The 17987-nt window shown below is 53.8% G+C and overlaps 1 protein-coding gene across 1 annotated transcript in view; it reads right to left on the bottom strand.

Moving 5' to 3' along the window:
- COL13A1 (collagen type XIII alpha 1 chain) overlaps positions 1-17987 on the bottom strand; it is a gene marked incomplete at its 5' end in the record, with an annotated part of 111037 nt that overhangs the window by 65284 nt on the left and 27766 nt on the right. The window contains 4 exons of the mRNA XM_082642849.1: positions 7035-7085; positions 9619-9645; positions 12578-12613; positions 15322-15348. Coding sequence (XP_082498975.1) covers positions 7035-7085; positions 9619-9645; positions 12578-12613; positions 15322-15348 — 141 coding nt within the window. The remainder of the gene's footprint in view (positions 1-7034; positions 7086-9618; positions 9646-12577; positions 12614-15321; positions 15349-17987) is intronic.

The following is a 17987-nucleotide window of genomic DNA, read 5'->3' as shown; positions in this document are numbered from 1 at the left end:
GAACCAGCAAGGGTTCTCTTCTGCTCACATGTCATTCAAGGTCAGCCTCAATCTCATCCTGATGCACCATTTTAGCTCCTTTCCTGCCTCATCTTCCTACATACTCTCTGCTTGGGCACCCTGGCTCACCTGCCTTTCAGTGGACACACCACATCTTTCACACGATTAGCTTTCAGCTTGAAGTCTCCCCTTGACTGAGATGGCCTCAGTCTCTTCCCAAGCTTGGGGTTTTGACTCTGGCAGACTGAGTTCTAATCGTGTCTCCACTGCCACCAATGGCTATGTGACTCTGAGCAAATGGCTTAACCTCCCTGGGCATCAGTCTCCTCATCTATAGAATGGGGATAACTGTATAAACTCATAGGGTCATTCAGCTATATTTGTAAAGCCTATTGAAATGGTAGCTGCCATCATCAGATGTTTGTTAAACTGAACTGAACCTAGGAGCACCAGAATAAAGCAAGGTTGTCTTTGATCCAATGTCTTAGGATCAATGGAGGTTTGTCCTTGCCAAGCAGTCGTTTCAGAATTGGCTCTTATCCAGAGGAAGATTCCTCTGGGTCCAACTGCTGTAAACCTGAAACACCTCCAGGCTGCTTGGGTCTTCCTTGAAGTTGTGGACATGGATGCCTCTGTTCGGAGGGGACAAGGCTGGGTGGGATGGGGTCCCTGCTGTCAGGGTCCAGGCAGGGAGCCAGCTGGAGCATGCTGTGGGCCCGGGATGGGCTTGTGGGAAGCATCCCAAAGGGCAAGAGCGTGGAGATGCCACTCATGTACCAGAAGGGCCCCAGGCCTCTCTCCTCTCAAGGATAAGTGATGCTAAGAATAGCACTAAGAAGAAAACCTGGATACCACCCAGTGTAAACTTCCAGCTACGCTGAATGCTGAGAGGCCTGAAGAAGAGGTCAGGAGGAGAGGATTCCAAGAAACATCTTCAAGTCCCACTCTGGGTAATGTTTACATGATAGGGATAATGACATGGTTTGCTAATTACAGAGCTGTCCCTGGTAGCAGGATGCATCTCTCCAACCCAGAGCCAAATCCAGGGCTAACCAAAGCTTTTTCAGGGATCTTGGGAAGAATGTTGTCATTGACCAAATGGAAACTGGGACTCTACTTCCTGGAGAGGTCAGGCCTTGGTGAGGCACTTGGAGAGGCTTGGAAATGGATTTTAGTTTCCATGTCTTCATATCTATACTGAAGGTGGACATCTCTTCCAACATTTATTGACCCATCCTATTTATTTGTGAACTGCCTGTTTGTATTCTTTACCAATAATTCCTACTACGTTTATCTTTTTCCTACTGATTTGAGTAAAGCTCTTTGTCAAGAAGAGTAACTGAGAGTCATATGTGTTGCAAATATTCTTTCCAATTTGGCATTTATCTTTTTTATGGTATATTTTCTGCCGTATGGAAGTTCTACATTTATGCCGACAAACATATCAATATCTTCCTATGGCCTCTGGGTTTTATTTTAGGTCATGTTTTTTTTTTAATTAATTAATTAATTAATTAACTTTTGGCAGTATTGGATCTTCATTGCTGCACACGGGCTTTCTCCAGTTGAGGCGAGCGGGGGCTACTCTTCGTTGCGGTGCGCAGGCTTCTCATTGCGGTGGCTTCTCTTGTTGCAGAGCACAGGCTCTAGGCAGGTGGGCTTCAGTAGTTGTGGCACACGGGCTCATTAGTTGTGGCTTGCGGGTTCTAGAGCGCAGGCTCAGTAGTTGTGGCGCACGGGCTTAGCTGCTCCGTGGCATGTGGGATCTTCCCGGACCAGGGCTCGAATCCGTGTCCCCTGCATTGGCAGGCGGATTCTTAACCACTGCACCACCAGGGAAGTCTTTAGGTCATGTTTTGAAGGGACTTCCTCAGTTCAGAATTATAAATGTTTGCTCATGCTTTGTCCTTATATTTTATGGCTGCATGTTTTACATCTGAGTATTTTGTTCATTGAAATTTACTCTGATTTCTAAACTGTTTGTCAGTTGTCTCAGCATCATTTCCTGAACAATCTATCTTCTCTATTGTGAAATGAAGCCTTTATCATGGACCAAATTCCCAGATGTGTTTGACTTTACTTCTGTTCTATTTGTTGTTTTAATTGCTCTGTTTCTATAATACGTTTTGATGGCTGGTAGAACAACTAAACCCCTCCTCCCCTACCCCCCTTACTCTAGGTTTCAAAAAGTTTCTGAAATTCTCATAACTTTTTTTTTTTCCAAATGAAATTGAATGTTATTTTGTCGGACTCCTAACTCCACCCCCCAGATTCATGGGTATTAGGATCATGTTAAAATTATGGATAGATTTATTTGTAGATTAATTTACAGATTAATGTTATATCCTTCTATACAAGAACAAGGGAAATAAGCTTTACATTGCTCTCTAAAATCTCTTCCTTTAATTCAAGGCCAGGGAAGACAGGGAGCCAAGTGCATCCCTGTTTTTCGGAAGTGGACCCCTACGTCTACTCCTCCCTACCTTCCTCCTGCCTGCATTTGTGTGGGGTAAAGCAACACAAACTGAAGTTTCTGGTAGGAAGGACGCTACCAGGAGCTCTCCCTTCCCTCTTATCTAACCCCTGAAAGAGGGCCAGTCGTAGATCTGTCCAGAGCCTGCCTTATTCTACCTCCGCTACCCCAAGTCAGTGCTGGCTATCTTTTAAACAAGACTCTGCTGGTAAATGCTTAATCACGTTGGGGAGAGTGGGAGAGGAGAGCCCTGCTTTGTACAGCATTTGCCAAATTCTGTAAATCTGTGATTCTGTAAATACTCCCACCACAGCCCATTTTAAGCTTGAAAAGTGATGTCACTGAACGCAGAGTTGGGAGGGGGTGTGTATGACCCACCCTCGTGAGCCGCCTCCACTCACTCTGACCTCCGGCAGCAAACGGAGGGCCAAACATTACAAGGACATCCCAAATCTATCACCTTCAGATTGAACTCATCTGCCCCCGCAAAATCTGCTTCTCCCTTTGGGGAAGGGCACTGCCAGGCACTCCGTTACTCAAGTCCGAAAGGTGGGGTCACCTTGAACTCCTCTTTCTCCGTCAATCCTCATTTTTATCATCACTAAATTCCATCGATTCCCCTTCCAACATATCTCGCCAGTCCAGCCCTCCCACCAGCCCCACTCCCACTGACTATGCTCCAGTCCAGGCCTTGACTCTTACAAGTCCCTTCCTGCCAGCCCCGTACCTGCAGCCTCTTCTAAGCATGCTCCGTGCTGGAGCAGGAAGGATCAGGGTAGCTTTTTTTTTTTTTTGCGGTACTCGGGCCTCTCACTGTTGTGGCCTCTCCCGTTGCGGAGCACAGGCTCCAGACGTGCAGGCTCAGCGGCCATGTTTCACGGGCCCAGCCGCTCCGCAGCATGTGGGATCCTCCCGGACTGGGGCACGAAGCCGCGTCCCCTGCATCGGCAGGCGGACTCTCAACCACTGCGCCATCAGGGAAGCCCCAGGGGAGCTTTGTAAACTGCAAGTCTGATCGTGTCCCTCCTCAGCAGAACACAACCCCAGGGGTCTGCATTGCCCTCGGGGTAAAATCCTGACTCCCGAACATTGCGTCCTTCATGATCGGGCCCTTGCTCACCCCGCCAACCTCCCTCTCACCATCCTTGCTCTTGCTTTGCTCTGGAAAGAACTTTCCCCATTTCTCCGGTAGTTTACGGGAACCGCTCCTGCCTTGGAGTCTCAGCACTCCTCCCCAGCCTTGGTACCTGGGACCTCTGTTCCTCCTTGATCACAGTTTAGTTAACTCTTCCTCCCGGAAGCCTTCCCTGCCTGCCTCACCCCAAGTCAGGTGCCTCCTCCGTATCTTCCACAGCTCCCTAACCGCCCCCAGCTGAGCGCTGACTGTCTGTACTATAATCACTATGGGATGGCTTCTCTCTGCAAAGGGGCAAGCGGGCTGCAGTCAGGTTTTCATCGTCTACCCAGCACCTAGGATGTCGTAGGTGCCTGACAAATATTAATGGAACGAATAAATGAAGAAACACTCAATGGGTATATTGCCCTGGTGTCTCCTTGTGAATGAGGGCTGGAAAGCTCCTCCTGGCCCCTGAAGAGAACCTGGGGTCTCTGCGAAAGAATGAGCTCCCTTTGAGATGGGGGGCATTTCCTAGCCTGGCAGCTGACCTCCCCAGTGCCTGTGGGGCCAGCCAGCATCTCGGGGTCCCAGCCTCCTGCTCAGTTTAATGGCGTCTGCTACTCCAGCATCTTGCCTCACTGGAATGTGAACCATCCTTCTCCAAAGTGCCCGGGTGGTGCCCCCTTTGCATGGACCGTTTACGAAGCTGCAAGACAGGAGGCAGGTGGCCCCTGAGAGTGGCAAGGCTGGTTCTCATTAGCAGCATGTGTCCTAGGCCTTTCCTGGCTGAGTGGAAAGCCACATGTTCCCCATCATCCCGGGCCGCAGAGGGCTTGCCCACTTGACCTCTACCCCTTAATTGCAATCGGTCCCATGGTCTCCTGCGGTCCCCTGCTCTCAGCAGCTCCAAGTGGCTTCCTAGGAGGAGCTAAGGGGGTTGCCCTGGTGTCTAGCGAGGACTCAGCAGGGGCAGCCCCAGCCATCTGGGTGAAGGTCTCACACACACAGGCCAAAATCCGAGGACACTGGGCTTGATCAAGCCTCCTGGTGCCATAAAACCTTTCCTAACATCGACACAACACTCACAGGGAGGACTGTTTTTTCAAGGTAAATATCCTTTTTAAACAGTAGAGCTTAAAGCGTGGAAGGCGGTGTTGGAGAAAGAATGCTGGCTTTGGAATGAGGCCGACTGGGCCCAAACCAAGCTCCAGCACTGAGGAGCCGTGTGACAACAGGCCAGTTATGGACCTCTGTTTCCCGCTCTGTGAAATGGGCTGGCAGCTTTCCTGGGGGCCGGAGGGACTGAAGGAGGCTGGCACATACACAGGCTTTCAGCGTAGGACCTAGCATGCCTCCTAGGTGTCCAGGAGAGGGAAGCTATTGCTATTACCGGAACAGAAGGTAATTTTCACCGTTGGAACCATGTCCAGCGTGGTGGGTATAGTTATACACGCTGGGCTGGAAGCAGGGGGAGCTGAGGCAGACCCTGACCCTGGAGCGTATTATCCAGAAGTGGGGCCTTTTCAACCACTTCTAGGTATCCAGCTGACACGACACTGCTGAAAGATGCTGCTAAGAGGGTGTGAGAGGACCAGCCTGATCCACACAAGGGAACATCTGTGGTCCGACCAGGAGGCCGACAGAGATACTGGCCAAAGGGTAGGGCCTGTATTCTGTGTTACTGCCCTGTCCTCCTAACAGGTCCACCCCAGACTCAGTCCTTGCCATTGGAACCTGGGGGACAGTCTTTCTCTGTGACCTCCCCATCTCCTAGTCGCCCCCTGGCTGGGCACCCCACCTGGGCTCAGGGCATCCACACTGTGGCTCCCCCAGTACACGAGGGGGCTTACAGCCCACCGGGACGGTGGCCACGTGAGCCAGAAGCACAGGTGATGGGAACCCCGTGGCTGGGTAGCAGCAGGGGTCAGAGTGTAGACTCTGAGCACGCGGCCCGGGCTGAGTGTCAAATCCCAGCACCATGGCCACACTCTCATGTATGACCTTCGGCAAGTCACTCAGCCTCGCTGTGCCCTGCTTTTCTCATCTATAAAATAGAGGTGCTAATAGTACCTACCTGTGGAGTTCTCATGAGGATTAAGTGAGCTACTATGTGTAAAGCTGTTAAGATACTGCCTGCCACAGTGCAAAGTGTCAGCCCTCAGCACTGTCGCGTGGTCTGAGCTGGTAGAAACCTTGCAGGGAAGGCCTGTCCACGCAGCCCAGGCCCCTTCAAGCCCTGCCTCCAGCCCAGGCCCCTGGCCTGCCCGCCAGCCTTGCTCCCCAGCTCCATCCTTCAGCTACTCTCTCTGACCTTCTCGGTTCTCCTTCTCTGCTCCCAGCTCTCACCATAGCCCCTTCCTGGCTGCATAGCCGTCAGGGCCTTGGACGCCAGCTTAGCAATTTGCTCTCTGACCCCCCTCCTCTCCCTAGTCAGTGGGTAGGAGCCTCCCGCTTCCCATTGAAGGCAGGGGAATGGGTAGGGAGGCTTCATCACCCATTGGGCTAGGCTCTGGGAGCATGATGCTAGGCCTCTGTGTCCCCACCCCTCTCAACCATGTATGGCAGGTCAGGAAAAGAGCACAGCAGAGCATGGAGACTGCAGCCTGCTGCTGTGGGGGGAGCCCTGGGCACCTGGGGTCCTGGGTTCTAACGCTGCTTCGGCCTCTATGTGTGGGACCCTGGCCAAGCCCCTTCCTCTCCCAAGGCCTCAGTTTCCCCTTCTGAGAAGGCTGTGTTAGACCATCCTTGAGGTCCTTTCCACCCCGACATTTGGCGATTTTATCAAAGTCCCTTGGGTCGGACGCTCTTTGAGAAAAACAGCCATTCCTCCTTCCCATAGTCGCGCTATCTTCCCGCAGCATCGCCCACGCCCCCCTCTTGGTCCCTAAGGAAGAATATCTGAGGGGAAGGCTCTCTGCTTTTCCCAAGCCCCCAGCCACTGGGTGGAGGGGACTGGGACCCAGCACTGAGCACAGAAACAGGGCCTTTGAGGGCGAGAGGTGGGTTGGGCTCTGTCAAGAGCAGGAGTGGGTGCTTGGCTCAGGAGACCTGGGCTCTGGGCTAACTGCTTCTTGGGCTTCTGGAACGTGTCCCCGGGAAAGCTGGAGCATGGCCACCACCGCCCTCCCGGGAGAGAAGCCAGCACTTTCTCCCTCTGCCTGTGAACAGCAGGGCCGCCTCACAGCTGCTGTTGTTTCACGGCTAGAGGCTAGGGCCTTGTGAACCCTCCCGAGAGGCTGTAACTGAGGTAGGTTTAGTCAGGCTGCTTTCTTTAACATCAACAGCAGCACTGAAGCCTGGCCCAGCGGACCTCGTCCCCGGGGCAGCCGTCACACCCAGAGGCGTGGCCAGGACCCACGCTGCCCCCCCCCCCCCCCCCCGCCGACAGGCCTCCTTACTAACTCACCCATCCCTCCACCCCAAGGAAAGGCAAAAGCCACTTACGGGGGGGCCGCGGGGACCGATGATGGACATCCCGGCATCTCCTGGGGCCCCCTGTTGGGGAGAGAAAGAGGGAGGGGGGGAGAGGGAGGGGGGCAGGGGTGGGAGGGGAAGAGTAGAAGGGGGCAGCTGGCAGGTGGGGAAGGCGGAGCGGGTGAGGGTGGGACCCGAGAGCCAGAGGCCAGAGGACAAAGCGGGGCAGAGGATATGGGGGAAGGTGAGGGACCCAGAGGAGAGGAGATGAAAAGGGGATGGATGGAACATTCGAGAAGGATTGAGAAGGGCAGTGGGGAAGCAGGAGGAACGAAGAGAGAAGAGACGTGAGCAAGAGCGTGTGATGTGGGGACCAGGGAAAGAGGGCAGTGGGGTCCCAGGCCGGAAGCGGGAGAAAAGGATTTGGTGCAGTGATGGGCAAGAGCAGGCACAGGGAGGGGGGAGGGGGGAGGGAGGGAGAGAGGAGGCCTCAGCTCAGCCATGGCTGCTCAGGCCCCAGAGGCATCCCCACAGGGCCCTGCTCAGGGTGTTCCCAACCTGCCCTAGCCCCAGCCAAGTTTCACACCCCCTGAGGTCTTCTTCCCCAGCCCCAAATGGCCACACGGCTTCACACCCTGTAACTGCTGAACAGCAGCCCGCCCGCCCTGGGCTGGAGCTGCTGTAAAGAGAGGGTGGGGAGAAGACACACACTTGCTGTGTGGGCCCAGCAGCCCTGAGCCTGAAGGTTGGAGCTGCCTTGGCTTCTAGTCCTGGTGTGAGAGTGACACAGAGAGGTTAAGTCTGGGGCAGAGTTATCAACATAGAGAGGATGGTGGATGCTGGGCTGGGGGCTCAAAGTACCATGTGGTCCAGCTGCCTAGATAAACCTCCGTGTGTGTGTGTGTGTGTGTGTGTTTCTGCTGGGGGCTGGGGAAGGGTGACAGAAGGAGGATGAAGGGTGTATGGAACACAGGTGGGGGTGGGAGGTGATGCTCTGGCAGAAGGATCCAGACTGTGCCTGGCTGGAGGAGGGCAGGATGCTGCTTCCCACTAGGAGTCCACCCCTCCTGGCAGAGGAAACACCCAGGCCTCACTTCCAGGTCCTGCTCTGCCATCATGGAGCCTCTCTGAGCCCACGTACCTCCTCTGTGAAGGGATGCTGAGAGCGGCTCTGCTGCGCTTACAGGGCAAAGGACGGAAATGCATTTGTAAAATGTCATGCCTCACACGCAGGTGAGGAGTGATTTCAAATTAGCAACTGTTTATGCCATTGTAATTACACAAGGGTTTTTATACAAGGTGGTGTAGTGTGACGGTTAGGAGCCAGAACACTCGGGTTTGAAGCCCAGCTCTGCTCCCTGACAGCTGACCTTGGGCTACTGAACGTCTCTCTGCCTCAGTTTCCTTATCTGTACTGCAGGGATAATAGCACCTGTCTCATAGGGTGGATGTGAAAATCTCATGAGATAATGGTGTAAAGTGCTTAAAAGGACACCTGGTCTACGAAGGGGCTAGCAAGTGTCTGCTATTGTCCTGACAGTGATTGTGTCCCCCATCTTTCTCCTGGGTGGTTTAGCCCCCTGTGAGGGTGAGACCCACAGTCTTCATTTCATTTGCAGGACAGCATAGCACAGTGGTTAGGGACCCCCGTCTTGGAGTCAGACGCCATGGGGCTCCTCGCCAGCTCTCTCACTTTCTGCTGTGTGACTTTGGGTATGTGACCTTGCCTCTCTGTGCTTCAGTTCCCCCTCAGGTAAATGAGACTTCTAAAGCCTCCCTGGAAGGGCTATATCAGCGTTACTTGGGAGAACAGAGCAAAACACTTAAAACTGCGCCTGATACAATTCATGCTCAGTACATGGTAGGTGCTCTTGTTACTGTTGTCATTGTTACTTTGGAGACAGAGACTATTGCAGGGATACATGCTGCCATGTCCAGGCAAGGAAATACAGAGCTGGGTATCAGGAGGTCTGCTTCTGGCCCCCAGTCATCACTATGGCCGTGGGATCTTGGGCAAGCCCCACCGGCTCTCTGGGCCTCATCTGTAGAGCGAGCTGGTTAGCAGCATTGCTCTGTAAACCCTCAGAACCCACCCGGGCTGATGCTCCAGGACTGCCCCTTGGGTTTCTAGCTTCCTGGGAGACTCCACTCTATAACCTCGGGAGTGTGTCTGGGTGTTTCCCTGGGGGGACTCTCTCTGGAGCAGCACAAATAGAGTGTCTAAATCTGAGGGACCAGTGGAGGGCTAGGGAGGGCCTGAACCAGCTACACAAAACAGCAGTTGCTGCTCTCCTTGCCTCTGGGAAGGGGGAGTGCCTAAGGCTGAAATCAGTGCGAAAAGGCCGCATGCAGCCTCTGTGGGCAGGGGACACCCCCTCAGCCAGGGAAGCTGGGACCTTAGTCCAGGAATCCCAAGACTCCTGCCCGATGGTGCGGAAGCTGTTAGGAAACCAGGCCGTGAGAGGCTGCGAGGGCAGAGCAGGCCGGGCTGGCATGCTCCGCTGGGGCCTGTGTGCCAGGAGGAGGGGACGGGGGCCTCTGGAAGCCCCCCCAAGAGTCCAGGAGGTGGAGCAGAGGCTGGGGTGGCAGTGCGGAGGGGAAAGTGTGGACTCACCTTCTCGCCTGGTTGGCCCTTTCCTCCCTGTGGCGGCCACATGCAACATGGAGTGCAGGGAAGAGACAGGGAGGGAGAGAAAAAAGAAAGGATGAGAGAGAAGCACACACACAAGAATTCGTGTTAATGGCACAACAACCCAACACAGGAAGTCACCGTGAAATAAGAAACAAAACAAACACAGATGCTGACACACGACAGGTCCCGAGTCCAACGAGCACAGCACGTGGACGGCTGGTGTCTCAGCCTGAGGGCCGGCCCTAGCCAGGTAACTAAGAAGGAAGGGGCCTTACGAGGCCCCCTTGCCAGGGGGGGGTGGTGTGTGTGTGTGTGTGTGTGTGTGTGTGTGTGTGTGTGTGTGTGTGTGTGTGTGTGTGTGTGTGTGTGTGTGTGTGCGCGCGCGCGCGCGTGTGTTTGTCTGTATGTGTGAGACAGAGAGAGACAGAGAAAAGGGAGGACACACCCAGGTCAGAAAATCGCCTGAGGAGCCGTGGCCCCAGCTGCCGGGGTCATTTGAGGAGGGGGTGGCCGTGGGAGAGACTTTCCCAAGGACTCTGTGGTGAGGTGGAGTCTAGTTGTTTTGAAGGTCCAACCGAATACCAAGCACAAAACTGCCAATAGATGCGACAGGAGTCGTTAGGGGTGGCCAGGCAAGATGCGAGGAGGGACACGGGAAGACAGATAGAAGGACACACACATCTGGGGGATGGAGGACGTGGCCGGGGTGCAGAGGAATGTGGGTCATGGCCAAAGACCCCTGCGCGCACAGTGACCAGTGGATAGACGGCCCCAATCCACCCTCATTCGTGGCAGCCCATGGAGCCACCTCTGGTGGATCATGGGAACAACTCAGGCATTTCACACCCACTGGCCACCCCAGCTCTTATCAGGGGGTCCATGCCAGGACTCCTACTGTGCAGCCAAATGGGTCCATTGTCACATTTAAAAGAGCACAAGCAGCATGAAAGCACCAAAGTGGTTTGAAAATAGCTTTGTGTAGAAGGAAATGGGGAGACCTCCTGTGGCTCTCCTTCCTGCTCCACCGGAGGCTCAGGTGGACACTTCCCTGGCGGGGTGGGGGGGACACATCCACAAGGCCCAAGAAGGAGGGCAGGAGGGGCAGGCCTGGAGGGATTGCTTTGCACTTTGCAGGCTTCCCTGCAGGCTGGCAGCTGCAGGCGGGGTAGACTCCTGGAGCTGACCTGTCAGGAGCAAGGACTTTGGTGTCTTGGGTACAAGGCCCAATTCTACCCCAATCCTGGGCAAACTGAGTCTCAACACGCTCATTGATAAACAGGATCTCGGAGGGCTATGGTGAAGAACGTGCCTGGCCCAGGCCCACCCACAGCCAGCCTCTGAGAAAGGTGGCTGAATGCAGTCTCCCTAATCTACACAGAGAAGGACCCAGTGACAGCCTGGGGGACTCAGGGTTTGGAGTTAGAAAAGTGAAGCCTAGAGACAGGGTCAGGCAGGAATTGCACGGTGCTGCGATCTGGGACGTGGTTGGACAGTTGCACGCGGGGGTGGCCCAGGGCTCCCAGCCTCCATGTCTTGACAGACAGTTCTTGGGTAGCCCTGGGGAGCTCAAAGCTCTGTGACGTGGAACACTTGTCCTGAACCTCTGAAATGTCCCAGGTCCTAGGCCTAGGACTGTGGCTTCTTCCTAAGGATCAGACCCTCCTTAGAGCTGTGATGCCAGTGGAGGGGGTCTGGGCAGGGTGAGTTCCATTATCAAGGTCAAGAGCACAGGTCTGGAGTCAGACTGCCTGGATTAAAGTCCCTGATCAGCCACTTCCTAGACCTGTGACCTTGGGACAGACACTTAACATCTGAGCCTCAGTTCTCTCATCTGAACAATGGGGTAGAAACTGGGCCCACCTCATGCAGTTCTCGTGAGGGCCGAATCAGCTGACGTGTGGAAGGCCCTTAGCACAATGCCAAGCACACCGGCAGCACTTTCAAGTGTTAGCGATGACTTGGTGCCTTTTCTCTGAGCACTGGATTCACACCAGGTCAGCAGACTCACACAGGATGCCACACCCAGGCCTAAGGCCAACCCGGCCCAGGAGGTGAGGTTACCAGGCAAAGCATGTGAGTGACGTGGAAGGATGGCACGGGGCAAGTTGGGGCACCAGGAGCCAGGGTGGAGGTTGAGGCTGGCGGCTGGTGGGGAGTTAGAGGTCAGACGGGGAGAGCGGCTCGGGCCACGGCCTAGACTAGGCTGGGGGGTGGTGAGGCCAGCGTGTGGCCATCATTGCCTTAGGCTGCCACCAGCTGCTGCCCATTCCAGACTCTCAGAGGCTAGAAGCCACCAGGAAAAACCCTGGTGCTGGGACCTTAAAGCCTAGCACCAACCTTCCCATTTCTGAGATACAAGCTCCCTATCAAATATTCCCTTTCATCATCTTACTGTTTTCAGCTGGAAACGATGAATGTTTTAACCCCCAGCCTCCTGCTGAGGATTTGGAGGCCCTGCCTGGAAGCAAGCCCTTTCTGCATCACTAGCCTCTGTCTAGGGAAGATGATTCCGGAAGCTGGCTCCACTGCAGTTTCTGTAGAGCATTTTCAGTTTGCATTTCTTGCCATCTTTCGCTGCTCTTGCCGGGGGATGGTTGCAGGAGCAGCTGTAAATCTGGGGGTGAGCTGCCAGCCTCGGGAGGTTAGGGAGTGGAGTGGGTGGGAGTCCTCAGTAGTGATTTGGCGATGAGCTTTATTCATGCCAGTTTTTGGATTTTTCCTTTGCCATGGCAGTTCTCTGGAGAGTAAGGCCATATTGCAAGATCGGAAGGATTGGAATAAAACTTTTCCCTCCTCCTTGAAGCAGACTTGGGTGGGGGAAGGGAGAGGTCCGACCCCTCCTTGGGGTGGGGTAGGCAACTCCTTGCCACGGTCTGCAGGACAGGCCAGCCCGAGGAAGCAAGCAATGGCCACACAAGCAGGCACAGATGCTCCAACTCACCACACGTCCAGGCATCCCAATGGCACCTTTGTCCCCCTGATGGAGGCAGAAACATATAGATGTGACTGGAGCCAGGCCAGCACGTGAAGGACCCCATGGCTAGCTACACACCCAAGATCTGGTTTGCATGGGCACTTGGGATGATTCCCAGGCGTCATGTGGGTGAACTCGCCCCTTTCAGTCCCACAGACTGGCCGCATCCTCGTCACGCGGAACTTGAAGCCACGGAGCAGGGTGAGTGGCAGCTCCCGTGTGACAGATGGGTGAATCACTTCCCTTGGTCTATCTCTGCCGGAGCTGGGGAGCAGGGCCCATGTCCCCCAGCTCCTCCCCAGGCCCTCTGTCTGCGAAGGCCACCAACAGAGTCCTGCCCTTCCTCACCGCCACACCCAGCCCCCACCCCGTCCCACGCCAACAGCGCGCCCTGTGGATTCAGCCGCAACAGGAGTTTCAGCTGCTGAGAGGGAGCTGCTTTGTTTTGCAGCCAGGGGTTACATCTTCTCACTCTGGAAATCTGCTTATTAAGTTTTGTTCCTCCCTCTTTTGGTAGAGAATATTTTTTTGCAATCATATATGTGCAAACCCATAAAATCTGGGGTGGGGCTTGGGGTTTGCCAGGGGCCTGGAAGGATGGAAAACAACAGGGGCTGAAAATCAGACGGTGTTTGTCCCGGCAGGAGAGAGCTGGGTTTGTGGGTTCCCCTGAAGGGTGGGCATTTCTGGGGTGATTCTGTGTCTGCTGACCTCACTTAGGCAAAACACCCCGAGGGACGGTTAGCATCCCAAGATGTATGTGGATGCACCAGGGAATAGCAACCAGCTCTGGATTAGGCTGCTGTTACATGTACGCTGTCAACACTGAAGGTATCTTTAGTAAAGCGTTCAGGCTTTGGGAAAGAGTGGCAGGGTTGCAGCGATACGTGGATATCTGTTATATATATATATATATATATATATATATATATATATATATATACACACACACATACATACACACACGTGGATCTGTTTCTTGAACATCCAGATCTCCCTCCCAGGACTGCTGGGAGGATGCCAAGAGACAATGGTTCTGGAATGCTAACTCCGGGTGCCTGGCACCTGGTGAGTGCTGTGTAAACTGCATCTACAGGTAGTGAGCCCAGTATGGCCACAGGCAAGTGATTTTTATAAGCACGTGTGTACTTCATACTTTTGTATTTCACAAGAGACCAGCATCAGCAAATCTTTCTGTGGGTCACTCCCAGGTCCCTTTGCTCGGAAGCACGAGCAGGACTGTGACTCTTCCTGCTGAGGGCGACAGGCCTGCTGGTCGTCGGCTCCGACTTCCCAACAACCCACTCACTCTTGGGCTTCTGAGTGATATTGCAGGAGGTATGTTTTGGTTTCTTTTCATTTCTTTTTTAAAACTAATGTTCTTTGCAGTCCTGGCCATAAAATGCTCGGGTTAGGGAGTGGCATGGAATGGCCAGAGGCTGGAAACTCTGTGCGGCAGCCCCTGCTCTGAGAATTGCCCCCAAATGCTTTTTAAAGGTGGACACTGTCAGAAAAAAACAACGTCTGCCCACATTCTCCCAGTCAGCTGATTTTCCCCCTCCTTGGATTTCATGGGACAGTGTCCTCTGTCCTCCTTTGCTCCAGGGCTCGTACTTGCTGGGAGAGTTTTCATTTCCAAGGGCTAAACATTTGCCCACATGCATTTCATTTAAAAAGTCACTGCTGGACATGAATTCTAGAAGCTGCTGGTTTAGTCAAGAGGTTACAGTATAATTCATGTCTAAAAGAGGAGTAACAGGGATAAGAGGGATGCACAGAAGGCTCTGGAATCCAGGGGGTGTGGCCTTCAGTACAGGGAGAGAGGGCAGCCTGGTGCCAGCCCTGGCTCCCCCTCCACGCCCACCTCGGCCCTCTGGCTGGCTACAGCATCTCGCCTGAGCCACTACCCATCCAAGAGCCCACGGTATCCGGTACTCAATGCATCTATGCCCCAGGCTACACCCCATAGGGCAACGTCTTTGAAGACTTTAAAGATGGTCCTCAAATGTCGAGTACGGACCGCAGGAAACAGCAGTATGGGATGGTGTGTGGTAACACGAGACCCCAAACAGGTCTACAACTGAAGCTTGGACAATCGGACAAGCTATTTTACCTCTCTCTGTTTCCTCACCTATAAAATGGGCATAATAATACCCATTTCATTGAGTTGGTGAACAAATCAGATGTGTAAAGAGGGACTAGCAGAGTGCCTGGCACCTATGAAGGTCTCAGTGAGACATGGCTGTTAGTACTATTGATACTTTTGTCCCAGAGTCCCCATGGTTACTTGACCCAGCCTCTCTAGCACTCAGAAATGGTAACTGGGGGGAAAACAAAGTTTTTGAGTCTACTCTTACCAGAGGACATAGGACAAAGCAGGGACAGTGGCCTTCAACTAAGCTGGTGCATACCAGTAAGGAGGACACCCAGTAAGTCAGGGGACTGCCTCCCCATCCAGCCCCCCATTATAGGGTCACCAGTATGGAAGTCAGGTGTGGCCCTGGATGGGCCTGCATGCAGTCATTTGCCTGCCTGGGCCCCAGGAAAGGTGCCAAGGAGCTTCACCCTCAGCTGTAGGTTAGAGACGCTGGAGAGAGGCCTCCCACCCAGACACACCTGGAGGAAAGCAGCCACCCAACCTCTCCTGTGCTTGGATTGAGAAAGAGCTCGTGAGAGAGGTGCAAAGGAAAAAAGAAATGAAAGCTACTTACCGGGAGGCCGGGTCTTCCAGCAGGACCCTGAAATAAAGGGGGAAAGAGTGAAGTTTAGGAAGGTCAGGGTATTGTTCCACAGAGCCCAGCCACCTGTGTGACCTTGGAGTCACTTGTGCTCTATGAGCCTCTGTTATTTTATGAACAAAATGAAGAGAGGGCCATAATCACTAAGCTTCCTTTCAGTTCTAGCATGCATTCACTCACTCATTCATTCATTTATTCATTCAGAAAAGCAGTTAGCAGCAGTCTCCTCTGTGCCAGGCTCAGGGCAGGTGCAGGGAACAGAGAGACAAGAATGTCCCTTCATATCTCTGTCCCTCAAGGATCATCAGGGCTCTGGGACTCACCGGCATGTCCCCTCTCTCTGAGCCTCTGTGCCTCAGTGTCCCCCACTCATGTGTGTTGGTCCTGGCCTGGGAAAGCGCCCAAGGGGCTGGAGCTTGGTCTTCCCTGTCTTACAACACAGGGGAAGCCAGATGCCAGCTCTGATGGAGCCAGTCAGCCTGGGACACTTCTGCTGGGCCTGCCCCATCTGAGCTGATGGACCATGGCCAGGGAGCAGGAGGTGGGAAGGGTGTGGGCCTCTCTAGGGGGCCTCTTGCTCTATGTTGGGATGGTGAAGGGGGCAGTGGGACTTACTTCCTTTAATGCCTCTAACTAGCTTCAGGCCACTCTCTCTACAATGGGTTGGCACTGGCAGCGAAGCAGGAGGCTGGACCCCACCCTGTGTGGCTCCAGGAGTCTGTCTTCACTGACCACAGCCATGTCTTTCTCAAGCTCTTTTTTATGACCCTAGGACTCCTGCCTAGAACAGTTCTGGGTATAGACTAAAGACTCCATATGATGGATCTGAAATCCCACTGAAAAGAGGAAAACATTCAAAAAAATGTTGATCATAATAGATATTCGCATAGTGATATGCACAGGAGGGGGCTCAGGAACAAAGCAACTTCTGAGAAAGTCATGTGTTTTTCACTCTGGCCCCCAACTTCCAGATGGATCTGATACAAGAGGGTGGCGGAGAAACTGCTCTAGGAGCTGCCTGGTGAGGTGTCATGGGGCGCCATGCGGAGCGGGAGGACCCCCTGCAGAGAGCTTCTGGAGCTGAGCCCCACCCTGGCAAGGCCGGGGCCTGGGGTCAGGAGAGATGCGGTCTTGGTAAGGGAGAAAGAAGCAGGCTTTAGTTAAGAGCAGGGCTCTGGAGTCAGCCTGCCTGGCTGTCACTTACTTGTCGGTGACTTTGGGCAAGTCGCTTGGCCTCCCTGTATCTCGGTTTCCTCATCTTGTAAATGGGAGAACAATCATATCTACCTCTTGGGACTGAATGAGATAATTTGTGTAGAGCAGTCAGCACAGGGGCTGGCATGGAGCGAGCGCTGAATGCTGCAGTCATTAGAAAAGCAGAGGACTGGCCGGGAGGTGCGTGGAGCTGGCCCCCGGTCTCGCCCTCCAGAGGCTCTGCCATCAGGTGAGTTTCTCTCCTTCCAGATGTCCTGCTCTTCCCATACACCCACAGCGGCGCCAGGAGGGTGTCTCAGGGTGCCCACCTGGAGACAAGTCCATCTGCCTCAGGGCTGCTGAGGCAACGCAGGCAGCACCAGGAGTAATGCCCCTGGCACCACCCCACCCACCGGGTCCCTTGCTCCTGAGGACATCCCAGAGGCGGGGGCAGGGGTGGGGTGATGCCCCCACAGAGAACCAAGCTCGGGGGATGCTGGTTAGTGGCCCCATAAGCACAGAGCCTGTGCCCACCCTTTTACTCTGCTTTGCCCCCAGGCACTAAAACGTAAGCTCCCAAGGCAGGCAGGGCACTTTCTGTTTTGTTCACGGATGTGTCCCCAGTGCCTTAAGGAGTGCTGAGCTTTTAGTAGCTCCTTAATTCATGTTTGTGAACGAACGAACCTGAGGGCGGGTACCACGAACCGGGGGACTCAGCCCCTTCTCTCCCAGCTCCGCAAAGACAGCTCGGGCACCCAACGTTCTCAAACCAGAGCTGTAGCACTGAGCCAATCCCCCTTCCTGTCATTTCTAAATGCTATCAGGGAGTGGGCCAACAAGGGGCTGCCACCTCCCTCCTGTCCCAGAAGGCAGACGGGCCTGTGGGGAGTTCCCAACCTCACAGAGGGGGTCTAACCCCGATAGGGACAGAGAGGCAGTTTCCCCACTGCTCCTGTGTACTGAACAACGACATCACCTGTACGTGGGAGGAACTTCTCTAGGGTCTCAGCACCAGGGAAAGCTACGCTTCCCCCAACAGCCAGGGGTGCTCCCACCTTACTGCCCCCTGACTCTTGTAACAGCTCTGCTTCCCTCTTTGCTCTGACCACCAAGAAGCTCAAAGCTGCGTCTGTGGCTCATCTGCACAGGATGTTGTGGTGTCATCAGCTCTGGATTCTCCTTGTTTTCTTGCCTCTGCTCTCCACACTCCCCTCCACTGTTTCCTTATCTAGTTTGTAAATCACCCCGAAATGTTTCTTGGAATGAGATGGGGTAGAAATAAAATGAAATAGTAAATTAATTTATAAAAATACAAAGAATAATAATTTCTTCCTGAAAATTAAAGACTTGTCAGAATCTTTGGGGATCATCTAGGGAAGTCTTCTGTTTTTAGAATTTAAATGAGTTAATACATTCTAAATGGAAAAAAATATACGTACATACAC

Source organism: Mesoplodon mirus (genome assembly GCF_964341445.2).
Source record: "Mesoplodon mirus genome assembly, chromosome: 2".
Taxonomy (NCBI): Eukaryota; Metazoa; Chordata; class Mammalia; order Artiodactyla; family Ziphiidae; genus Mesoplodon; species Mesoplodon mirus.
Note: the sequence above shows the minus strand (reverse complement) of the source record. Positions and strands in the feature narration are given on the sequence as shown.